We start from the raw sequence: 27,184 nt of genomic DNA, 5'->3' as shown, positions 1-27,184 counted from the left end.
GTGCTGCACTGCGCCATCTAGCGCATTGACAGAATCAACAACGCGCAGCATCTTCCCCAGGGAAGTTGACTTTACTGAAAACACTTACTTTTAAAGTGTTTGTTTACTGTTTATTTGTTTTTATACATGCATTGGAAATACATTTTCGTATATATTGCTGTTGAGAACTACCATTAATCCTAACTAATGTGCTATTTATTGTAACACTGTTCCAGGATTAGTTTCATGTCTCAACGACCTCTTCATCCGTATATGAGAAAAGATTTTAAACGGTTTTAGGATCAGCTGCAGAGGAGCGCATGCGCATTCCTGTGATGACGCTTATTATGTGCGCGCCTGACTTCAGTGAGCGCGCGGTAAACGGCTTTTCTCGATTTCACATCGCATTTCGTCGCTTCTGAGCGGTTTCTGGCGGTTGTAAACGGACTGTGGACCGGGTATGTTTTCTCCCCGCGGCACACCGGGCTCAGGCCGCAGACAGGCGCCCCGAACCGGCGGACGGAGGAGTGTGAGCGTCGTTCAGCCCGGACTGCTGTTTTCTCCGCGCCGCTCCGCTGTCACAGCACGGTAAAAACACAGTAAACACTCTGAATTAACACTGACATGCGTGTGTTTTAGATATATACATGATGATGATGATAATAATTTAATAATATATATCCTGGGACTGAAGAATTATCATAATTAAGTGTTATTAACATTTGATTATTTAGCCATGGTAATTTTTCCAGTAAATTTAATCTTAAATCAATTACATTTTTATATTAGTATTAATTTTATATACTTGTATGACATGTTATATTCATTGTATTATATTAATATAAATAATTGTAGTAGTAATAATATACCATTTATTTTAGACCCATATACAGAATAAACAACTGTCACCACTTGGCAATTCATATTATTTTGTCTGGATTATGAATTATTATGTCTGTGTAAAATGTAATGTATGTTTTATTCTTTAAACTACTATTGACATTTCTTCCAAATTTGAAATAAAAACAATTTAGTTGTGCAAAATGACAATAAAGTGACATCCTTTAATGTTTAGACAACGAAATACAATGTTTAAAATTTTGAAGTTTTGAGTTAATATACCAATATTTGCTTGAATAATCCTGATTTTTAAGTGACAACAAGTGAAAACATTTCTTATTCTTACAAATTGGCATTTTCTGGGGGGGAAAAGGGATTAAAATGACAATATATTGATTTGAAAATCAGAAGAAACAAAGACATTTACAGAATAAAGCCAATATTAATATTTAGCTCAATCTAATACCTAGTAAACCAAGTCTTTGATTGATTAAACATACATATTTTACTTCTAAAATATTAAATAAAATAATATAATAAAATAAAAATATATAATAAAATAATATATTTTTTACAGTAATTATTAATCAATATAACTTGATTAGTTATTCCAAATTCATTCATTTATTTTCTTTTCGGCTTAGTCCCTTTATTCATCATGGGTTGCCACAGTGGAATGAACCAACAACTATTCCAGCATATGTTTTACACCGCAGATGTCCTTTCAGCTGCAACCCAGCACTGGGAAACACCCATACACACTCATTCACACACACACACACACACACACACACACACACACACATACATACACTACGGCCAATTTAGTTTATTCAGTTCCCCTATATAGCGCATGTGTTTGGTCTGTGGGGGAAACCGGAGCACCCGGAGGAAACCCACGCCAATGCGGGGAGAACATGCAAACTCCACACAGAAATGCCAGCTGACCCAGCCGGGACTCAAACCAACAACATTCTTGCTGTGAGGCGACTGTGCTAACCACTGAGCCACTGTGTCGCCCTTAAATAATAAATAAAATAATATATTTTTTACAATAATTATTGATCAGTATAACTTGAAGAATTTAAGTTGCCTAATTATTCCAAGTTACATTTTAAATTAAATTTTTTGCTAATTATATATGCAATTGTTTTGATTTTCTCCCTTGCAGATCTACTCCCACGCGAGTTCAGAGTCATGCCGTCGTCGAATCTTATAATTTTGATGTGCAGACTTTTGGATCGTCTCTACCTGTTAAGGTCATGGAGGCGCTGACCATGGCTGATGGTGACAATCTTTGTTTGTATAGATTTTGGCTGTATTTTAGAGCCGATCCAGTGTGTATATAATGGTCTGAAATCCTCTAAATGTTTATTTCTTTCAGTGGATGATCAGATCTCGGTAAAGGTGGACGCGTCTGGTTGGGCTTGGATGGTTTGTGGGGAGCGGCTGATTGTGTGGAAAGTATCTCAGACGTCTGTGGCGAAGGTCAGAAAAGCGGGCACATTTCCTATACATTTTTTTCCTTCTGGAGAAAGTCTTATTTGTTTTATTTTGGCTAGAATAAAAGTAGTTTAATTTTTAAAAGCCATTTTAAGGTCAATATTATTAGCCCACTTAAGCAATATTTGTATTTGATTGTCTAAAAAACAAACCATCATTATACAATAACTTGCCTAATTACACTAACTCGCTTAATTAACCTAGTTAAGCCTTTAAATGTCACTTTAAGCTGAATACTAGCATGTTAAAAAATATTTAGTAAATTATTATTTACTGTCATCATGGCAAAGATAAAATAAATCAGTTATTAGAAATGAGTTATTAAAACTATTATGTTTAGAAATGTGTTAATCTTCTCCCCATTAAACAGAAATTGTAGAAAATAATACAGGGAGGGCTAATAATTCTGACTTTAACTGTACTTACTTTTTCTTCACAAAACAGTACATGTTTTTAGGACTTAGAATAAGTAGGTGAATTGGGATGCAGTATATAATTACAATTTGAGTGTTGTTCTGCAAACATTGTGCTGTTTTATTTTGTTGCTCAGCTGTCGGTGTGTAAGGACCTCCAGCTGCCACCCAGTGAGTTTGCATACAGTGCTGATCTGGTCTCCATCAGTTCCTCCGGGCCGCTTGATCTGGCTCCCATTCAGGTGAGATGCTGCATATGAACATCAGAGGAGATTTCAGAACTGCAAATGTGCTTTTAATTGTAGCAAAATTGTACACCACAAAACAGGGAACAATCAACATTGCAGGGCACATTTACCATTGAAATAATAAAATAAAAAGATTCTTCTAAGAAACAACAACAGCAACAAGGAGCAGTACAAAAGATATAGACCCTTTTCACACTCCCGGGTTTCTCGGTAGCTGAAGTCATTATAGTTGGGAAAACTTTGAGCGGGGATGAATGGGGAAAATACAACAACTCATTTTACTTATTTGCTCAAATAATAATAAAAGAAAAACGCCACGATGATTTTATAAAGACATTCAGAAAAAGGAAAAATTTGTGTGAGACTGATGACGGCAGGCAGAGGAGAGAATAACATCAAATTTGCTGACCTGTCCCATAAACTCTGTATTAGAAACACCACGCACAATCAGTAGTTTGTTTGTTGTAATTTGAAGCAAAGATGATATAATGCATAAATAAATACATATAAATGTTCATAAGTTGTTTTTTTAAAATGAAAATATTAAAAACTTTAAAGGATTTAAGATGCTGATGACAGTTAAACGCGTCATAACAGGCTTGTGAAAAGGGTCCATTCATCAAAATAAAAAATATATATAATATAATAATAAATATTTTGAAATTGAAGTACAAATGCTTCAGTTTTCTGAGCCTACCTCAGAACAAAAACACTTAAAAGAGATGCAAATGTGTTTTTCACAGTCTATCAGTGCTTTGGCCGTGTCTCCTGATGGTCTGGTTCGCTTCTGGCCCAGTCTGGCGCATGAAGGGTCTTACACTGAGATCTCTCTGGACCTGAGTGGACACTTGTCCAACTATGTGGCCGCTGTTAAGGTAAAAACCAGACATTTTCTCTTTGCAAATTAAGAAGCATTTTATTCTGTGGGTAATTTATTTGATATTTAGTTCACTCTTTTGAAAAGAGTTTTAGTAATGTTAATAAATAAATAATTTAGCACTAAATACAAATTTCATGGGTGCTTTGTCATCATAGGAATACATTTTCAAAATATATATTTCAATGTACATTTTTAATTGTAATAATTAATATAATATATAATTTCATTATAAAAATTTATTTATGAAATCTAAAATAAATGTAAACCTTGAAAATAAATAAAATTATTTCATTAGTTCATTCTGATCTGACAAAAAGTTTTGTTAAATGACATTTGTCAAATACTGAGTCTAAGTCTAATAAAACATTTGTCCCGTTATCCCATTTGACCAGTCGTTAATATACTCAAATGAGAGAATTGACACTCTCTTAACTGTTTTTATTTATTTTTTGGTCAAAAAATGTAGCTGTAGTTAAAAAGATTTTTTTTTAAATATATGTATGTCTTTTTTCTTCCAAAGCATTGAACATTATTGTGCCTTAAAATGTAATTGTGCATATGATGTCTATATACTTACCTTTTAAAGGGCTGAAAAAGGCGTTTATATACGTTTTTCATTCTGGGACTGTTGTCTTGCTCATTCAGGGTGGGAGTTTCATCGTGTCTTCGTACCGTGGTCATCTGCTCCGGCTCTCTGCAGATTCCTCTGGGAAGCTGCACCACAGGCCTGTCCAGCAGGGTCAGGGGATGCTGTCGGGCATCGGCCGCAGGGTTTCCAGCCTCTTTGGGATCCGTGGCCAACCAGCCGACCTCTCTGTCAGTATTAGTGCTTCCTGTAAAACAGGGTTCCCACAGAATTTCTGAGATATCAAGGAATAACCATTGTGTACTGTTCAAACTGACTACCTTTTCATTATGTTCATGGCTGTTTTTTGCCCCTTTGATTTCCATTATAAGCACATTTTTTTGATCGCCAAGACATAATCGCGTGTAATCATTCATTGTTGATTGTTGTTGATCCATTCCTGTCATTTTTACTGTTTTACTGTTAGAAGGTCAATTTCAGAACAGTGTAAAATTGAAACTCTTGAATCTGCATTGGTTAGTATTTGACTCTTAGTGTTAATTTTTTGACACTGTGTTGGTGTTAAAAAGTGTTAAAATTAACACTTTGTGGGTAGTTCCCAAATATGCACTTTTAGAGTGTTGAAATGAACTCTTGGTGTTAATTTTCAGATTTTACTGTCTATATTTCCCTCATCAGGTGTACAGTGTGCTGTGGGTGAAGGCCTTCAGCTGTCTATACTCCCTCAGCTCATGTGGTCTCAGTAAATGGGAGGTGGACGAGAACAGCGAGACGCAGGTTTTGAGCTGGAGCACCAATCAGATCATCACCGACAGCATTACAGACGCCATCTGGGTCAGACATGTTTGCTGCAAGATTATAGAATTAAATGTGCTTTTTTTATTTATTTAAATGGGTAGTTCACTCAAATTACTCGTCTTCAGGCCACTGGGTAATGTACGTGACTTTTGTTATTATTCAGTTACAAGTCAATTCAAGCTTTACTGTCGTTCCGCTACATGTGTGGGCATACTGAGGAACGAAATGCCGTGTCTCGCAGGATAACGGTGCTACATAAATTAATCATAAATACAAACACAACACTGGACATAAGAGCTATTTTAAAAACCTATGCATAACTAACATATACTATAAGATAAAATGTTCTATAAGATAAGATTCAAAACGTTTTATCCAATAAGTATAAGTCACTTACATCTTCAGTGGCCTCAGGGTGAGTAAATTAATTGTGGTTTCATTTTTGGCTCAACCATTTCTTTGATATGACACAGAATCTAGCATTCTTACATAGATACGTTTTTAAAATCCAAGTATAATTGATTTAAATAGCAAAAAAAATGGTCCAAACAGTTACTTTTTTCCCTACCTGAACTCTGACCTTTGGATTATTTACAGTTGAAGTCAAAAATATTAGCCCCCCTGTTTATTCTTTTTCCCAATTTCTGTTTAATGGAGAGAAGATTTTTTTTCAACACATTTGTAAACATAATAGTTTTAATAACTAATTTCTAATCACTGATTTATTTTATCTTTGCCATGATGACAGTAAATAATATTTGACTAGATATTTTTCAAGACACTTCTATACAGCTTAAAGTGACATTTAAAGTCTTAACTAGGTTAATTAGGTTAACTAGGCAGGTTAGGGTAATTAGGCAAGTTATTGTATAACGATGGTTTGTTCTGTAGATTATTGAAAAAATATATAGCTTAAAGGGGCTAATAATATTGACCTTAAAATGGTTTTAAAAAAATTTAGAAATTATAAAAAATAAGACTTTCTCCAGAAGAAAAAAATATTATCAGACATACTGTGAAAATTTCCTTGCTCTGTTAAACATAATTTGGGAAATATTAAAAAAAAAAATAATAAATTAAAAGGGGGGCGAATAATTCTGACTTAAACTGTATGTATTATTTTTTACTGAAGCACCCCAAATGTACTGTTTGCATTTATTATATAAAGTTTTTATTTATGTGCATTAGTATAGAAATGTTTGAGGCTGTTGTAGGATTGTTTTTTCAAAAGTCTTTACAAATGAAGATATTTTTAATCATCGATTTCTTTCTGGCCATTGAAAGTGTAATCACGCAAATCTCTAATGCTTCATAACATTCATAAAAAATGTTCATCAAGCTCATATTTAATTCTGTTTATCACATAAAGTGTCCAGAAGACATTTATATGTTCATTCATTCATTTTCCTTCGGCTTAGTCCCTTTATTCATCAGGGGTCGCCACAGCGGAATGAACCGCCAACTTATCCAGCATATGTTTTACACAGTGGATGCCCTTCCAGCTGCAACCCAGTTCTGGGAAACAACCATGCACACTCATTCACACCCATACACTACGACCAACATAGTTTATTCAATTCACCTATAGTGCATGTGTTTGGACTGGGGGAAACCCACACCAACACTGGGAGAACATGCAAACTTCATACAAAAATGTCAACTGACCCAACCAAGACTCAAACCAGCGACCTTCTTGCTGTAAGGTGACAGTGCTAACCACTGAGCCACAGTGTTTTGACTAAATGGACAGAAATCTCCCAGGTTAGATTGGTGAACAGTGTTGTCGTTGTGTTGAACAGGAATATAAGTGATTTTTACAGTGAACTAACCTTTTTCATTTATTTTGTGTGATATCCTTCATTGGTCCTCTAGGATTCAGAAAGTAACTACTCGGAGATCAAGAAAGGAGTGAACGTCTTGTATCTGGACATGCAGCACAGCAAGTGAGTGTGTAATAATGATGCTAAATAATCATGTTCGGTTTATGCTGTAATGCATATACAGTAATGGCTCATACTTGCGCTGTGTTTTTCTCTAGCGCGGGGCTGGTGGTGCTAGCAGCCGCCTGGTATCCGGGCGATACTCCATGCGTGGCGTATTTCTGTCTGGTCACGCTTGCAGAAAGCATAGTGCCGTCCCCAGACCTGCTCACAGTGGAGGTCACCAAATACAACCCACCATTCCAGGTACACCACTGTAATTTTAGTTTTTATACATTTATATTTGGCAGATGCTTCCATTTAAAGACGGGAGGTTTATTTATATAGCACATTTGATGCTTTATTTACTTTATTCATTGATTTATTTACTTTATTATGCATTAATCACTTCTATAAGGGGTTTGAATAAATTTGTGTGGCAGCAGTGAGTGAATATAACCAGCTTCTAATGGTAAACATGTATTAATTCTACTTTTTATGATCATACTTAATTAAAAAATCTCTCCCTCATTAGCATAAACAGCCCTGAGTGAGAAGCAGCCATCAACCATTAGAGTTTTGAAACTACCACTATGCTGACACGCAGGCATTTGTAGCCACACCTCTTTTTGAAAAGGGGGCTAGGAGCACAATCTCATTTGCATTTAAAGCGACAATAACCAAAAATGCACAATTTGGATCAAATTAAAAGAGGCACTTTCAAGGAGTTATTTGTGTGTTATTTTGAGCTGAAACGCATACACACTCTTGGGACACCAGAGACTTATTAGCATCTTGTAAAAATGGGCATAATAGGTTCCCATTATATATTTATAATGTGCATATATAAATACACACATTAATATATTTGAGAAAATGTTTATTTATATTTAGATATAAAATATATATGTATGTGATACAAATTATATCTAAATTTAAATATCTATATAACAAAATAGTTTTGTTTTGATGCATGTGTATCACATATCCATAATAAATATATATAATACACACATATATCAAAACAAGCTTTTGTTTATGAATGCGATTAATCGTGAATAATCTTTGCCCAGCACTATTAATTTTTAAATAAAAATGTAATTATTGGAAATCAGTTATTGGTCATATAACCTCACAAATTATTGGTATCGATATCAGTTATAAAAAAAATCAGCTGCCACTACATTAAGTGGCTTTAACTAATATGTACGTACACTGAAATTATTAATTCGTTACAATGTACTTATTGCATAAATGCATGTTTTTACATTGTACTAATACATGCATGTTATTATATCTGTAAATAATTTCTGTCATTGCATTTCTAATCACACTGTTAAACATCCCTTACACCTTAATCCTACCCATACCACCAATCGTGTCCCTAGTCTTGCTTGTATCCCATCTCAATAGCACCAGCAGTGTTCTTCAATACATTATGAACACATTAAGTACATTGTATTTACAAGTTGATAAGTACAGAGTAGTTAAGGCCACTTAATATAAAGGGAGACCAAAAATCAAGATGGCTCAATTGTGCTCTGTTTTTCTCTGTCAGAGCGAGGAGGAGCTGCTGAAGACACGTCTGGTGTTGCCCGATCCATCGAGTCCAGCTGCGTATCTCTATAATGAGGAGCTGGTGTTCGCCTGCAGCACCGGTGCTGGACGCGGAGGACTCGCTGAGGAGAAAATCCTCTTCAGCTCTCCAGGTTTGACCCTCAGCTGCTCCTGTGTTTATTATTAGTGCTTTGTCTCTCTATATTTTTAGATCTAAACTTGAGACACATTTTTATTCTATTGCTTTCACAATCTTCAGTGTGTATTGAGTTGTTAAAGGGATAGTTCACCCAATTTTTTGTAGTGTAACCATTGAGTTCCATAGTAGGAACAAAAATACTATGGAAGTCAATGGTTAAAGGTTTCCAACATTTTTCAAAATATCTTCTTTTGTGATTTAATAGAAGAAAGAATCTTGTAAAGGTTAAAAATGAGTAAAAGGTGAGTAAATGATGACAGAATTTTCATTTTTAGGTGAACTGTCCCTTTAAATAGTTCTTTAAGTCTGTAGACTGCAGGTCAAGTTTGGAATAATTAGGCTGTTTTAATGTTTAATTTCTCTGGTGTTCTCTAAGGATGCATTTATTTAATAATAAAAGCAAATGTCTATGTGAATATATATTTAAAATGTAGTTTATTCCTGTAATTCAAAGCTGAATTTTAGTAAATGATGATACATTTGTCATTTTTGGGTGAACTATCCCTTTAAAACTGTTATTTTATTACTGCTTTCATTGTTATTTTTACTCATATTTTTGGATTGTATTGGTTTTTGTTTGATCAGTACAAAGCTGAAGATAAATATGCTTTATAAATAAACTCCACTTACTGTAGCTGTTGTGTGTGTTTCAGGTGACCGTGTGCGTGGCGGTGGGGTCTGCTCTGCTCTGCCGGTATTTTTCTCACAGAACAGTGGACTGGTTGCTGTTTTAGCCAGAGAAACTGCTTCTCTTCTCCCTGAGACCATGGAGGACTCGCTCTGCACTTCAGTGGCTGGACCAGGACCTGAGGTCTGTAAAATATAACTGACATCGCATACATATACAATGGTCGGAAAAATTAACTGACCACTTTAAAAGCGTACATTTTTGATATATAATTATGTGTTTGAGTAAAATTTGAACTAAAATTTCTTTCACATTTTAAAATTAAAATATAGCATGTATTATTCTTGTGGCGAAAGTCTTTGTTTTTTTTTGTTTTTGGCTGGAATAAAAAAGATTATTTAAAAGAATAAAAAATGCTACGGTTAATATTATTAGCCTCCTTAAGAAACCACTGTTAAATGAATCTAGTATTTAATCTAGTTAAGCCCTAGTTAAATGAATACTAGCATCTTGTAAAATAAGCTACTATTAAAACTACTATATATAAATATGTGTTGAAGAAATGTTCTCTCCATTTAAACAATGCTTGGAAAGTATTAAAAAAATTATTTAGACAAATATTAACATTTTAATCAAACCCATACCTCATAAAAGCACTAAATCCAGACAAACTGAGAATTAGAAAAGCACAAACTAATTAAACAAATACGCTGTGGTAAAAATTGAGTTTTTCTGTTCATTACATATGATTTATTGCCAATTAATAATAATTATTGCTCCAGCATGAGACCTGTTTTAATTTGACTGCTAATTTGGCTTTGATTTTATATGAACGTTCAAACAAATGAATTATATTGACTTTTATTTTGGATTTAATGTTGGTCATTGATACTGTTTTACCTCTATTTAATTAACGAACATATTTCTTTTTTTTTTTAGGGTACTCCATTAGAGACGCCACCCAAAATTGACATGGTGGCCCAGGAGGACAAAACCAGACTTCTGAAGCAAGCATTCCTGCAGTTCTGCCGGTCAGTTTCTGCTCTCTGCTTACATTTTAAACACTAGTAGACATTATATCTATACTGAAAGCACATTTTTAATGAAGAATCTAAGTTGTTTATCATGCGTTGGACTAAAAAAAATCCGTTTTTAAATTTGTTTATTGTATTATTTCTTATTGAATTATGAAGTTTTTGTTGTTATTGGTCACACTTTACAATAAGGTTTCAATAATTAGTGTATTTACTAACAAAGAAACTAAGTGTGAACAATACTTGTAGAGCGTTTATTAATCATAGTTCAATATTTACTAATGGATTACTACAATCCAAATTCATGCTTGTTAACATTAGTTATTGCACTGTGAGTTTGCATGAACTAAGAATCAACTAACATAAAGTATTGTAATAAATGTATTTTTCATTATTTGTTTATGTTAGTGAATGCATTATTGGTAACACTAGTTTAGGTCACTACTAATATACACTACTAATGAGCTGTTTATTAATAGTTAGTAAGGTAGTAGTTGGGTTTAGGTTTTGGGTAGTATTAGGCATCTAGAATAAGATCATACTTTATAACTGTTAATATCTTTATAATAGGCAGGTAAGAAGCTAGTAGTCAATAGCATGAATTGTGACCTGAACTAAAGTGTTAGCCAATTGTCTATTACAACCTTATTGTAAAGTGTTACCTTGTTGTTGTTATTATTATGTAATCTGTGTCTATCTATATTGATCTTGCTATGGAATAGGCATAACTTGGAGATGTGGCAATAAATAAACAAACAAATATGCTCTGTTTGTGTTTGTTGTGAGGTCAATAACTCACTGATGATGATGATGGTGTTTAATCTGCAGTCATGATCTGGTCGGAGCTCAGAGTATGGTGGATGAGCTTTTCCCCAGTGATGGAGAAGGATCTGCTGATCTGGATACTGTGGTCACTCAGATTGATCTGGATCTGGTGGATGATTATCCTGCATGTGACCCTCGCTGGGCCGAGTCTGTTCCTGACGGTGAGACATGAGCACACAATTAAATTTTGTTTTTGGCCTGATTAATTAGATCTTCCAAAGCTTGAAATCATCCTAAATTCATGCACATAAATAAAGGAAAAATTCAGGCTGCGAAATAAGAAGGCAAGGCAAGTTTATTTCTATAATACATTTCACACACCGTGGCAATTCAAAGTGCTTACATAAACAGGAATAAAAGAGACAAGTATAAGAAAAAATAAAAACAAATAATACAAAAACAGATTAAAATGTGTTAAAACAGGTTATAAAAGAATGAAAAAGAAAAGAAAGACACAATAGTGCGATCTGTCGGACGTAGCACAGTGCTCATGCAGTAGTATGATTTATTGTGTATATTTTAAAAATATATGTACTATGAGACGTCTGTTAGTTATAATATCATTAGTACTATTAAATACTACTAGTAATAATTTCCATATATAGAGTGATGTGAATGGCAATGCAAAATTATTATCTGGAAAATGTCAGTATAAATGCTATTATTATTCATTCATTTACTTTTCGGCTTAGTCCCTTTATTAATCCGGGGTCGCCACAGCGGAATGAACCGCCAACTTATCCAGCACGTTTTACGCAGCGGATGCCCTTCCAGCTACAACCCATCTCTGGGAAACATCCACACACACTCACTCACACTCATACACTACAGACAATTTAGCTTACCTAATTCACCTATACTGCATGTCTTTGGACTGTGGGGAAAACCGTAGCACCTGGAGGAAACCCACACGAACGCAGGGAGAACATGCCAACTCCACACAAAAACGCCAACTGACCCAGCCGAGGCTCGAACCAGTGACCTTCTTGCTGTGAGGCGACAGCACAACCTACTGCGCCACTGCATCGCCACTTAATAATTAACTACAAATAAATGTGTTATAATTCTCTCAGATGATAATAATAATAATGTTAATTATTGTTTAATTGACAAAATAAGTTATTTGGCTAAAGTCTATAAGTAATATGTAAATACAATATCTATACAAAAAAATAATCATACCTTTTTTGTGGTTTTAATTATTTATTTCTAACAATTTATCAGTTTTTGTGTGTAAATTGTGTAGTTTCTAGTCAAAATACATCTGGAGGACAGTTTTTGATTCGATTTGCTTACAATATCCTAATCCTCTCCTAGTAAAACTTAGGCCTGGGTTCCCAGACAGGGCTTAGAACAGGCCAGGCTTAATAACTAATTAGGATATTTGAGTAATTTTTATAAATGTGCCTTAAATCATTTCTGGTGTCCATCTTGAGACAAAACAAAGGCACTGATATATTTTCAGATCAGTCAGTGCAGGTTTATTTCAGTTGAAACAGCTCAGAACTGCATTTTAGTTTGGTACTAGGCTTAAGCAGGGGAAATGTTAAATTCAATGGTTAAAGTTGTTCAATTTGGTCAGTTTTTTACACGATTGTGCATGTTTTGTCCTGTAGAGGGCGCTGGATTCACACTGACGTCCTTGATCCTTCTCCATCAGTTGGAGGATAAGATGAAGGCTCACCGCTGCCTCATGGACTTCCTGCTACAGGTTCTTCAATCAGCATTTTAGCATTGATATCGCAATGTGCACAGTCACAATAGTCACATGAAAAGAATTTAATCTGAATTATAGTTGACCAGGAGCTGCAGAATTGCATTTATTAAAGTATTTATACGGAATTTATATGAGTTCTGCAACAAAAAAATGTCTTGCATAGAATTTTTATCTTGTTTTTAGTCCAAATATCTACATTTCAAAGCTAAAACTATTGTTTTCTTTTACTTCCTCCACTGGCAGATAATTTTACTTATTTCACGGAAAATCTCTTACTTGTTTTTACTTGTTTTAAGGAAAACAAAACAATATTTTACTTGATATAAGAATATGTAGATATTTGGACAAGAAACGAGACAAAGCAAAGTAAGAAAAGCATTTTTCACATTGTGATAATTCAATTTCTGCATCTGAATACTGTTAGACTCCCCAGAAAACTGGCAAATAGAGCTATTCAACCCATCTTAAAAAAAAACTATTCATATCTGAAAATTTATTGCTGAAAAATAAAATATAGATATTAGATTTTTCCATTATCGTGCAGCCCTCTTCATTCTTCAGACGCTGTCCAGTAATGTGCTTTTCTGTATTACTTTCTATATAGACAGGCCTTCTAGACCGTCTCGCTTCCACAAAGGTGCGCTCGTGCTCAATGGCAACACGACTGCTGCTCTGCGAACATGCGGAGAAGCTCTCGGCCGCCATCGTGCTGAAGAACCATCATGCCAAACATCCCGAACTGGTGAACACAGCCATCCAGACGGCATTGAAGAAGAACAGCACAGACACTCCGACCAACCTGACGCCAGCGGATGTGTTCTTCAGAGAGGTGAGAGACTATGGTTGTGTCTCAATATGTGTCCTTCTTGCATCCTTAATGGATGAGCAGTGAGCAGAATAATGACAGCTCTTTGTACTCAATTATTTTTAAAACACTTGACTAAAAGTTTTACTCTTATAATTTACGCGAAGCATTATGGGACGCAGGAAAGAGGTGGATGTTTCTCTGTGATTCATCTCCTGTTTGTGTCTGCAGGTGTCTCAGATCTCCTCCATCTTCGAGTGTCTGCTGGATGAGGAGGAAAAAGCTTTGAAAGAGCATCTGGACGCGGCTCGGTGGGGCTCGGTGGTGCTCAGCGTTAATGACATCATCAAGGTGTGCAGCACGTTTTCACCTGTTTATTAATTTATGCACTTTAATCAACAATCCAGTCGTTTTGTTCTTTGTTAGGGAGAATAGGTTTTGCTATACTACACTAAGCTGAGTTTGGAAACTGGGATAATCTTATCAGGATTTGTTGCAGCTAGAATAAAAAATAAACGTTATGAATGTCTTTATTCTCATTTACTATCAATTGAATACGTTAAATAATACATTAAATACATTTACCAATACAATAATATTTATTTATTTATTTGTTATTATTATTTTCCTTTTCTGGGAATAACAACTCTGCATATTAATTTTAATCATTAATTATTTTGCCATTTGCGTTACGATATTATTTAAGTTAATGAGAAATTATACACTTTACATCAGGGGTGTCAAACTCATTTTAGCTCAGAGGCCACATAGAGGAAAATCTATTCTCAAGTGGGCCGTATTGGTAAAATCATGGTGTGTATGTGTGTGTGTATATATATATATATATATATATATGCAGGGCTCAAAATTGCGACCGTTTTGGTCGCATATGCGCCCGAAATTTTATCTATGCGACCTCAAAATGTATTTGGGAGCATTTGTGCGAGTGCATAAAATTGTTGCATGCGACTGGTTTTCACTGCAAAATGTTCACTGCATGCGCGGATTCAGGAGACATTCACGCAGAATGCATCTTTGCACTTAAAACGCAGCGCTGAGGATCAGTTTTAAAACTGTTTTGCTGCAGTAAACAAAGCCCGCAATGCCTGCCCCACCTTCGCGCTCTTCATATTGGCCCACTGCTCTAGAACTCACTGCAAATGGATTGGTTAATATCAGCTGTCAATCACTCAGTCAATGCAGAGGAGAGCAACAACCGCTAAAATGTCACGCGCTGAAGATGAGAATGAAAACAACATGACAGATTTTGTTTTAGAAACCACCTAAAGCTACAAATAATGGCACATCTGATTATTGATCATGTGGTGAATGTTAATCCACCATCTACACCAGGGGTGTCCAAACTCGGTCCTGGAGGGCCGGTGTCCTGCAGATTTTAGCTCCAACTTGCCTCAACACACCTGCACGGATGTTTCTAGAAAGCCTAGTAAGTGCTTGATTAGCTAGCCTAGGTGTGTCTGATTGGGGTTGGAACTAAACTTTGCAGGACACTGGCCCTCCAGGACCGAGCTTGGACATGCCTGATCTACACTTTTCCAAGAGTGGATAAAAGACTTCCAGTGGCTTCAAGTCCGCTATGATAATAACTAAAGCATTCACTGTAAAGTCTGTGGGACGGAATTTTCAGGTAACTGTTTGGAGAGGTTCTGTTTAATCCTTCGTGCAAGTGGAAGCTATGTAAAATTTAACACCACGTACACTATCGCAAAAGGGCTTGCACTGACTAAGATTAACCTAATATTGCAGCTCATATAATATTGCAGCTCATATTTTCCTCACTCATGCATATATATTTTTTGCTTGTCAGTTTTTAATGGTGTTGATTTCAAATGCAATAAATCTGTTATATAAAACTTGTAGTAATGGTGCTCAATTGGCTGGTGCGCCTAAATTTTTAAAGTTAGGAGCACCAGTGCTACCATGCAAAAAGGTTATTTCGAGCCCTGTAAATAACTTAACAACAACTTCAGATTGTTTTCTTTGTTTTAATAAGATCAATATAAAACATAAAGCTGGAGCCGGAGGACAACACTATCTCACCGCAATTCACAAGTTTTGACTTAGTGGCTAATTCCTACGATCTCATTTTTACGATTTATTATCAATTGCTTATCCACCAATGACGGTTTGGTTTAGGTGTGTGGTTGCAATTGCTACTGCGCCATCCAGTGGACACAATTGGAACAGCACTTTCTTTTATTCAAAAATTGCAGCTCATATCTATACTTTACAGAATCATCTTGCGGGCTGGATTAAACCCGTATGCAGGCCTGATCCGTATGTTTGACACCCCTGCGTTACATTATATAACAATTGAGAAAATGTAAAAACATGGGTGAAATAATGTCCCATTGTCATTCAGCATAACATATATATATATTTTATGTAAACATTAAGCATATTTATGTTATAACTTGTACCAAATATCTAAAATAATCAGTAATCACACTAAATAATAAACTATTAAAAGTAATTTCAGTCAATTATCAAATCTCAATCTTAATAATTTTAAGCCATAATTTTAAATTCATGAGGCCTGAAAGAATGCTGTGCATTTTCTGTGAGTTTTTCAAATATATTCAAAATTTACTAATTATTTAGGATATTTTAATTGGTAAACTATACAAAATTAATATAATATAAAAAAAACATTTCAATCAATTATTTAAAAAATGTGTTATTTAAAGATCTTGTCACATCTTTGTCTTAAAATGCCTTAATGCTAATATACCTGGGCATTAAAGACTTAATTTAAATTCATGAGGTCTAAAAGAACTTTTTGCGTCTTCCTTGTCTGTGAGTTTGTTAAAATATTCATTCTCTTTTTTTTAATGTGGTAGGATATGCTTCAAGCAGCAGCGCAATACAGAGAGACCAAAGCATCTCTGTACAGAGCGCCTGAAAGCTGCAGCCCTGAGCCAGAGTACATCCCGTGGACAGGTACTTCTGAACACCCTCCATGCCGTTTCTCTGACCACAAGAGCAATGTATACAGTTCAAGTCAGAATTATTAAAATATTAGGAATTTTCACAGTATGTCTGATCATATTTTTTCTTCTGGAGAAATTCTTATTTGTTTTATTTCGGCTAGAATAAAGCAGTTTTTAAAAGCCATTTTAAGGTCAATATTATTAGCCCTCTTAAGCAATATTTGTTTTTGACCGTCTACAGAACAATCATCATTATACAATGATTTGCCCTAACTTTACCCTAATTAACCTAGTTAAACCTTTAAATGTCACTTTAAGCTGTATAGAAGTGTCTTGAAAAATATCAAGTCAAATATTATTTACTGTCATCATGACAAAGATAAAATAAATCAGTTATTAGAAATGAGTTATTAAAACTATCATGTTTAGAAATGTGTTGAAAAAAAATCTCTCTGTTAAACAGAAACTGGGGAAATAATTATATGGGGGCTAATAATTCTGACTTTAATTGTACCTCAGTATAGACTTCATATTTTATCCCTTCAGCTTCTGGAGGAGTCGGTGGAGTTCGGAGCATCATCTCTCGGCAGCACGAGCTAATCCTGCGGGCGGCGTATCCTCACGCAGACGCGGAGCTGCGTAGTGTCCTCTGTGAGCAGCTGGTGGCGCTGTTGGACTCTCTGCTGAGTGGCTACGTGGCTCAGCTGACGTCTCTGAGGCGCGGCGGACAGCAGGAGCGATATGACACTCTGGAAAACGAGTACACGCAGAAACGCTCAGAGCTGCTTAAGCCGCTCCGTGAGTTCACATGGCTGATTCATAAACACTTTCACATGAAAATAAACCTGATTATTTTTTCAGTACTTTACCACCCCTGTCCTGAAGGCCTCAGATGATTAATCATTTCATTGCGATCCTTGGATTGGTTCTTAAATTTATGGAATGTGTTGCAATTCTCTGTAATTGATTCCGAGCTTAGTTTTGAAAGCTAAGTAAGCTAGTTTTGAAGTAATTATGGAATTTTAGGCTAGTTTTGAACAGCAAACGGAGCTCTAGGCTAGTTTTGAACAACAAACGGTGCTCTGGGCTAGTTTTGAACAGCAGATGGTGCTCTAGGCTAGTTTTGAACAACAAACGGTGCTCTAGGCTAGTTTTGAGCAGCAGATGGTGCTCTAGGCTAGTTTTGAACAACAAACGGTGCTCTAGGCTAGTTTTGAACATCAGACGGCGCTCTAGGCTAGTTTTGAGCAGCAGATGGTGCTCTAGGCTAGTTTTGAACAACAAACGGTGCTCTAGGCTAGTTTTGAGCAGCAGATGGTGCTTTAGGCTAGTTTTGAACAGCAGATGGCGCTCTAGGCTAGTTTTGAACAGCAGATGGCGCTCTAGGCTAGTTTTGAACAGCAGATGGAGCTCTAGGCTAGTTGAGCAGCAGATGGCGTTTTAGACTAGATTTCAACAGCAGATGGCGCTCTAGCCAAACTAGTTTTAAACAGCAGATGGCGCTCTAGCCAAACTTGTTTTAAACAGCAGATGGCGCTCTAGGCTAGTTTTGAACATCAGACCGTGCTCTAGGCTAGTTTTGAACATCAGACAGTGCTCTAGGCTAGTTTTGAACAGCAAACAGTGCTCTAGGCTAGTTTTGAACAGCAGATGGCGCTCTAGGCTAGTTTTGAACAGCAGACTGCTATTTAGGCTAGTTTTGAAGAGCAGATGGTGCTCTAGGCTAGTTTTAAACCTCAGACGACGCTCTAGGCTAGTTTTGAACATCAGACAGTGCTCTAGGCTAGTTTTGAATGTCAGATATCACTCTAGGCTAGTTTTCAAAAGCAGATGGTACTCTGGCCAGGCTGGTTTTTAACAGCAGATGGCGCTCTAGCCAGACTAGTTTTAAACTGCAGATGGCGCTCTAGGCTAGTTATGAACAGCAGATGGTGCCGTAGGCTAGTTTTGCACAGCAGACAGCGTTCTAGGTTAGTTTTCAACAGCGATGATACTCTAAGCTAGTTTTGAACAGCAGATAGCGCTCTGGGTTAGTTTTGAACAGTAGACAGCTCTAGGCTAGTTTAACAGCAGATGGCGCTCTAGCCAGACTAGTTTTAAACAGCAAATGGTGCTCTAGGGTAGTTTTTAATAGCAGATGACAAGAACACAGTGTAGTATGTCTGTATGAGTCATGTTCTGTAAACAAGAGTTTGACTGTTTGTAAAGCACACGGTGCCATCTGTTGGTTAAACTAAGCTCAGAATACATTTAACAGAGAAACACAATGTATTCAGAAAATCCTAAAGTTCATGCAGAATAATTTCTTGAATTGTGATGAATGGATTTCTGCTTGTCCGAGTCGGCAAAATGACCTGAATGTATGCGTGTTGTGTTTGTGTCGAGCAGTGGAGTTGGGTCAGCATCAGTGGGTTGCAGCGCTGGCAGAAAAATACTGTGATTTTGATATACTGGTGCAGTTATGTGAAAGAACGGATAACCAGAGTCGACTGCAGCAGTACATGGTCAAATTCGCTGATCAGGTGACTAAACAAACTGCGCATCAACACCAAACGCCAGCACATGCCACTGTGCAGACTGAGGTCAATAATTATCATTTTATTTATCAGGGATGCATTCATTTTATTTTAAAGTGAGAGTGACACATTTATCATTTAATTTATTTTGAACTTTTTACTTCTCTAAGGCTGCATTACACTGCCACTGTTCAAGTGACTCAATTCCGAATTTTCTATTTATTTTTTCTCCCTTGTGGCACAGATTGGATATGGCTCATGTACGTGTAAGCAGGAACAAATCGCGTGGATTCCGATCAGATTCAGGCCTTGTTTATATGTGGAAATTTATCCGATTTGAATCCGATCTGTGTTCTCGTGTCTGCAGTGTAAGCAGGCAGATCGTATTTTCACCTGTCAAAGCGAGTCGCACATCATTAAAAACCGTAGCGAATGAAGTCAAGTCTGACGCTTTCATTTCAGAACAGACTTCAGAGTCCCAAACCTTAAATCTCCTACACGAGGACTAAAACAGCTTTTATATTGTCATATAGCACAGGTATGTTAACGAGAGCGAGAGAGCGCAATGTCAGCGCCCCGCTCTTCTTTTCCGGGTTCATTGTGCCTTTGCCGTGTGATGTGTAAATGCAGACGATCGGATACGAGTCACTTTTAAAAGATGATGTAAGCAGGTCATCAAAAAAAAATACAGTCACAAAATCGGAATTGACCATCAGATCTGCAGTGTAAATGCAGCCTAAGACGCATATATCAAAAAGTGTATCATAGTTTGCACAAAATAATGAAACACATTTTTTTTCAATATTAAAAATGATCAGAAATAGTTTTAAAGCATCAAATCACAGTATTTCTAAAGGATCATGTAACACTGAAATAATCCAATTGTAATAATGCTTCAATGTTATTGTTTTCTCTATTTTATGTTAAGTAAATGCATAAATGCCTAGTGTGCAGAAGAGACTCCTATAAATCATATTCACTCCAAATATTTAACTAGTGAATTATCAGCTGATGCATCTGGAAAATAGTTTTTAAGTTCTGTAGAAGAAATAAATTAAATGTAAAAACAAAGCAAGCAAACACTTAACATTTTTGTATTATAGTCCTATTTGAGTTATTCTACTTGTATGAAATGTCGTTACTCACAGCCCTTTCTGTTTCCTGTAGAACTTTGCTGACTTCCTGTTCCGCTGGTACATGGAGAAAGGCAAGAGAGGAAAGCTGCTCTCTCAGCCAATGGCAACACACCAACAGCTGGCCAGCTTCCTGCAGGCTCACGATCACCTCAGCTGGCTGCACGACATACATGTGCAGGATTACCAGAGAGTAAATACACCAACAAATGCATGCATTTTATATCAGTGTGTGTGTGTGTGTGTCCTGTTGCAAAATGTGGCAAAAGGTACTACAAAACAGTAATAATTCGATAAGTGTTTACATATCTGTACTGCACTTCTATAATGGCCACTTAAATAGGCACACTCCCCATGTCTTAATTCCTTTACTCTTTAGTTCAATTAAACTTATGACAAGTCGGATTAAGGTAATCGGAAATCGCTGTTTACATGGTCGACTCTTAATCAGAGTATTGTCTTAATCGGAGTATTGGTGTCAATGTAAACATACTCAATGTCTTGTTCTCTTCATGACAGGCCCATCGTACTCTATATAATCAGGGCCAACATGGAGACCAGATACTTCAGCAAGAAGAAGACCCTGCTGGCCCTCAGCAAACTCACGGCTCTGGCGTCGGACATGTCTGAACCCGTACTCTGCAAACAGCTCAGTGGTCAGCAGTTGCGCTTTTATGAGAGCTACTGGCATACCAAAATGCTTCTTTGTACAAGATCTAATATATACCACACAAATCTTTAATTATATACCATGTTGTAAATGCCCCGTTTAAGTAACAGTTTTTATGTGTCTCTTTAAATTCAAATGAGCCACTCTTCCCCGCCCCCTTTTTTTGAAGAAGGTGGAGTCCTTTACATGCTAGTGCTCAGTTACTCTGGGAAAAAAAACAAGCAAACTAGTATTACTTGTAACTTCAAGATCACTTTAATACTTAAACAGTAACATTACTAGAGCTGTGGTGAAATTAATTTCAACAGTCAAAACTGTTACAGAACTGATTTCTCATTGTCAAAATGCATTGCTATTTTTTTTTTTTAATCGATTCTGAGCTTAGTTTTCATCAGCAGACCATGCTTTGGGCTAGTTTTGTTCAGGAGACCGTCCTCTAGGCCAGTGTTTCCCAACCCTGTTCCTGAAGGCACACCAACAGTACATATTTTCAAGCTCCTCCCTAATCAAACACACCTAAATCAACTCAGCAGAACATTAGAAAAGATCCCAAAACCTGACACGAATGGGTCAGATAAGGGAGACGTACAATATATGTACTGTTGGTGTGCCTCCAGGAACCGGGTTGGGGAAAACACTGCTCTAGGCTACTTTTGAACAGCAGATGGCGCTCTAAACAAGTTTTAAAACAGCAGATGGCGCTCTAGGGTAGTTTTGAACAGCAGATGGTGCTCTAGGCTAGTTTTGAAACAGCAGATGGCGCTCTGGCTAGTTTTGAACAGCAGATGGCGCTCTAGGCTAGTTTTGAACAGCAAGATGGCACTCTTGGCTAGTTTTGAACAGCAGATGGTGCTCTAGGCTAGTTTTGAACATCACATGGCGCTCTAGGCTAGTTTTGAACATCAGATGACGCTCTAGGCTAGTTTTGAACAGCAGATGGCGCTCTAGGCTAGTTTTTAAACAGCAGATGGTGCTCTAGGCTAGTTTTGAACATCACATGACTAGGCTAGTTTTGACCAGCAGACGGCGCTCTAGGCTAGTTTTTGAACATCAGACGGCGCTCTAGGGTAGTTTTGAACAGCAGATGGTGCTCTAGGCTATTTTTTGAACATCAGATGACTAGGCTAGTTTTGAACAGCAGATGGTGCTCTAGGCTAGTTTTGAACAGCAGATGGCGCTCTTGGCTAGTTTTGAACAGCAGATGACTAGGCTAGTTTTGAACAGCAGATGGCGCTCTAGGCTAGTTTTGAACAGCAGATGACTAGGCTAGTTTTGAACAGCAGATGGTGCTCTAGGCTAGTTTTGAACAGCAGATGACTAGGCTAGTTTTGAACAGCAGATGGTGCTCTAGGCTAGTTTTGAACAGCAGATGGCGCTCTTGGCTAGTTTTGAACAGCATATGACTAGGCTAGTTTTGAACAGCAGATGGCGCTCTTGGCTAGTTTTGAACAGCAGATGGCGCTCTAGGCTAGTTTTGAACATCAGATGGCGCTCAGGGCTAGTTTTGAAAAGCAGACGGCGCTCTAGGCTAGTTTTGAACAGCAGACGGCACTCTAGGCTAGTTTTGAACAGCAGATGGCACTCTAGGCTAGTTTTGAACAGCAGACAGAGCTCTAGGCTAGTTTTGAAACTGAGTCTTATGTCACAAGATTAATGTAAACAGTTCACTATGGACACTCCTGTAATTCATTTAAATCTTTCCTAGCTTTATTCACAATTATTTTAGGTTCAAGTGGTATTTGTATGGAATTGGAAGTTTGTAAAGCATACAGCACCATCTAAACACAGAATTAATTTAAGAGTAAATAGCAATGCATATAAATACAAAATTAAACAAAGTGCTTCAGAGGCAGATAAAGATAAGTAACGAAATCATAAGTCTGTGGCACTCAAAAACAAAGTGAAAAAATGAAAAAGGCTTTATTATCATGGCAATTAATTATAAAACAGCACCTACACATTTTCGGCAAAATTGCCTTCATCAGGGTTGAATAGCAATGCATTTTAAAAATCACAGATATCGATTTCTCAAATGATTTAGCTCTTAACATTACACACAAGGAAAGTTGAGTGTAAAAAAGCATAATTGGACTAATTAAAATTACTTTTAAAACTATTACTTCCATCTTTTTAAGTTATAAGCCTTTTAATTCAATGTATGTCAACAAAATGAGGAGCAAATGATGCAGCTTGTAGCATTTATTTTATCCTCTGGCAGACAGACAGACAGACAGACAGACAGTATGTTACCAGTATCAGCTTGTCTGGTCTGACAATTAGCACAAATCAAATCTGACCTCCATATTCCTCAGATAATCTCCTGAGCCACCAAATATTTAATCCACGAAAAAAAGAATAATAATTTACTGAATTATAATTGTTGTTGTGATGTAGACATAGTGGAGCAGGAGAGGTTTCTCCTTCACCAGGAGACTCTTCCAAACAGCTGCTGGAGGAGAAGCAGCTGAACCCAGACAGCATGCCCTTACTGAGCCCTCAACACCTCATTAGGTGAGTAAACATCTGAAATAATGCAGCTTCTACATTTCTTCTGAGTTTCTTGCTCATTTTGCTTACTTTGTCTCTCCAGCTGTACATCTGCGATGAGAATCGTGGAGCCAACGAGTACGACTTCAAGAAAGCTCTCGATCTGCTGGAGTACTTTAAGGCGGTATCTGAAAATAATGGACAATGTTTAATGTTTTAATTAAATAGTTTAATAACTAAGGCCTTGTGTCTATTATGTATAAAAACAGTCTGAGCAAATGTGTTTTCAGCTACATCGGAATTTTAAACACCATGTCAAAAACGCATATTTAAAAGGGTGGTTCACCCAAAATTGAAGATTCTGTCGTTATCTACTCATGCTTCAAACATTTATGAGTTTATTTCGTCTGTTGAACACTATAGTAGATATTCTGAAGAATGTTGGAAACCTGTAACCATTTACATTCATTTGTTTTTCTACTATTGAGTCGATAGTTACAGGTTTTCAGCATTCTTTGAAATATCTTCTTTTGTGTTCAACAGAATAGGAAACCTATAAAGGTTTGCAACCACTAAATTAACCAGTAATTTACATTTTGAGTGAACTATCCCTTTAATACCTTTGTGTTGGCTTAAACCTTTTCAGACGTTTAAAATAACTTTGGAAAGCTTGAAGTTGGGTATCTCTACTCAGAGAAGTCAATAAAAGCATATTTGGCTCATTGTTAGCTGACATGATTAGCATATTTTACTATGTTGATAGCAAGATTTAGCACTAGCATTAGTGTTTCCATTCTGATGGTTTTATCATAGTAGCATATTTCTTGCCCGTTTTAGCAAGTTGCTAACATGTTTAAACACATTAGGTGCCATCCCATTTAACCAAAAGGAAAATGCATTTTAAATAGTGGATGATGCACTTAAAAAATTAAGGCACTTCATGCAATATACAATATGAAATACAACTATAGTAGACCATGAATGACAAAAGAACATACACAATGGTTTTGAAGTTCATCCACCAGATGGTTGAGTTCAGAATGCATAAACATAATTTATCTTGTATTAGCACGTTGCTGGAATGTTTTAGCATATTGATAATCAGTGATTTTAAATCTTCAAAACTTTCCTAGAGATGTATGTTACTGATGTGTATTCATCTTCTGTAGAAGGACGGCGTTGATGTTGATGCTCTTAAGCGAGAGATCTTCTGTAAAGCCTTGAAGAAAGATTGGAAGGAGAGGTGAGCATCATAAAAATGAGGATTACATGATGCTTTATTTTACATGATGCTGTAATATTGATTGATTGATTGATTTGATTTGATTGATGATTGATTTGATTGCTTGCAGCTGGTCCTCTTCTGATGGTAATGATGATCCTCTAGAAGCGGCCAGAGACAGCACTTTTGTCAAGATCCTACAGAAACTCATACAAGAACGTATGAGGATTTTTATGAGTATGAGAATTTATGGTTTAAATGGTTCAGGGCAGATCTTAAGTATAAAATATAGACTCCAAAAGCTTGAACTGCCTGCATCAACACTTGCAGAGAGTTAGTGTTAGTAATAGGAGAAATGAATCCTTTTAAGCTTCCAACAATTGGATTAACTTCTTCACAAAGAGATTTGTTGGTGGCACGTCACCTCACAGCAAGAAGGTCACTGGTTTGAGTCCCGGCTGGGCCAGTTGGCATTTCTGTGTGGAGTTGGCATGTTCTCCCCATGTTGGTGTGGGTTTCCTCCAGATGCTCCGGTTTCCCCCACAGTCCAAACACATGCGATATAGATGAATTGAATAAACTAAATTGGCCATAGTGTATTAGTGTGTGTGTGTGTGGTGAATGTGCGTATGGGGTTTCCCAGTACTGGGTTACAGTTGGAAGGGCATCTACTGTGTAAAACATATGCGGAATAGTTGGTGGTTCATTCCGCTATGGAAACCTCTGATAAATCAGAGACTAAGCTGAAGGAAAATGAAAGAATGAACAAATGATTTGCAGTTTTGAAGCATTTGAGATGCCCACGTGCTCGGGACACCTAGTGGTCAAAACAATGTAAATGTGACAACGTTAAAGTACAACACTTGCAAATGTTAAATAGAAATTTCACTATCATCTATTATCATTAAATATGAAGTGTCTATGTAATATGCATTATTTTAGATTTTTTAAATTATATTTATTATTATTTTATATATATTTTTAAAAAGTTATTACAATTTTTTATTAAACAGACTATTAACCAAATATTATTTATTTATTTTTTTAAAACCAACATAACCTGTTTAGTGATTTACCACTAGAGGGCGATCTACATGAACACACGTGAGTCATGTAATTGTATGTCGTTACACAGATCGCCCCCTAATGGAGAACTTTGAAACATTACGAACCATAATGACATATCGAAACCCTGTTTACTGAACTCACATGACTTTACTAATTTAATACGTGCTCCAAACCACGGATTTAGAAGATTCATAAAGGTTTCGAAGTTTCATAACTAGTGTGTTACTGTGCAAAAATCTCCATATATACATATAGTGTGTTTTGTGTCTGCACACAGATGATTCTCTGCAGACCTACCTGCCAGACGTGAAGGATCTACTGCAGGAAGAGGAGCTGGACAGTCTCAAATCAAAGCCGTATTTTGAGTTCCTCCTGCGAGCCATTTACGAGCACTACCTTAATGTGCAGATGTGATGTTTGTTTCCTTGTTAATATGCCAACTTTTTGTACTGTTTCATAAAAAAGACAATTACATGATCCAACTCTTGACGTTTGTGAATAAACTGTATTTCTGTATTTGATGGCTGATTGTTTTCTTCAAGACTTTGATAGACTAATGTTGATGCCGACCAAATGGTGGCTTTATAGTGTTTAAGGGATAGTTTCAATAAAATTTTAATTCTGTCACTTCTCCTCCACTTATATTTTAGCATTGATATATTTACCATAGGGTGGCCTCAGTGGTTAGCACTGTCACCTCACAGCAAGAAGGTCGCTGGTTCGAGCTCGGCTGGGTCAGCTGGCATTTCTGTGTGGAGTTTGGCATGTTCTCCTCCTGTTGGTGTGGGTTACTTCGGGTGCTCCGGTTTCCCCCACAGTCCAAACACATGCACTATAGGTGAATTGAATTGAACTAAATTGGCCGTAGTGTATGTGTAAATGAGTGTGTATGGATGTTTCCCAGTAATGAGTTGCAGCTGGAAGGGCATCCGCTGTGTAAAACAATGCTGGAATAGTTGGTGGTTCATTCCGCTGTGGAGACCCCTGAATGAACAAATGAATGTTTACTATAGAAACATTACAAAATGTCTTCATGAGTTATTTCTACTTAATATTTGAATGATGTATGGCATAAAAGATCAATACAATGACTATTGCCAAAGATATATCTGAAACTTAAATGGTCCCATTTAGCATTTTCTTTAAACATTTTACAATAAGGTTTCATTGGAAGATTAGTTAACAATATTCGTCAGTGTAGTAATA

The 27,184-nt window shown here is 36.5% G+C and overlaps 1 protein-coding gene across 1 annotated transcript; it reads left to right on the top strand.

Annotated features, from left to right (window-relative positions):
* The first annotated feature begins 325 nt into the window (after positions 1–325).
* LOC130223994 (nuclear pore complex protein Nup133-like) lies at positions 326–26,494 on the top strand. Its single transcript, XM_056456439.1, is given in 28 exon segments — positions 326–567; positions 1,991–2,106; positions 2,204–2,307; positions 2,873–2,977; positions 3,727–3,858; positions 4,509–4,679; positions 5,128–5,283; positions 7,120–7,190; positions 7,286–7,433; positions 8,725–8,875; positions 9,576–9,733; positions 10,490–10,581; positions 11,413–11,570; positions 13,026–13,120; positions 13,731–13,955; positions 14,163–14,282; positions 16,793–16,892; positions 17,429–17,680; positions 19,271–19,404; positions 20,566–20,724; positions 21,051–21,074; positions 21,076–21,187; positions 23,596–23,640; positions 23,643–23,716; positions 23,792–23,872; positions 24,858–24,931; positions 25,041–25,129; positions 26,256–26,494. Coding segments are annotated over 28 exon segments (3,411 nt in total). The 5' UTR covers positions 326–439; the 3' UTR covers positions 26,393–26,494.
* Positions 26,495–27,184: the final 690 nt, after the last annotated feature.

This window comes from Danio aesculapii, chromosome 1, assembly GCF_903798145.1.
Source record: "Danio aesculapii chromosome 1, fDanAes4.1, whole genome shotgun sequence".
Taxonomy (NCBI): Eukaryota; Metazoa; Chordata; class Actinopteri; order Cypriniformes; family Danionidae; genus Danio; species Danio aesculapii.
Note: the sequence above shows the minus strand (reverse complement) of the source record. Positions and strands in the feature narration are given on the sequence as shown.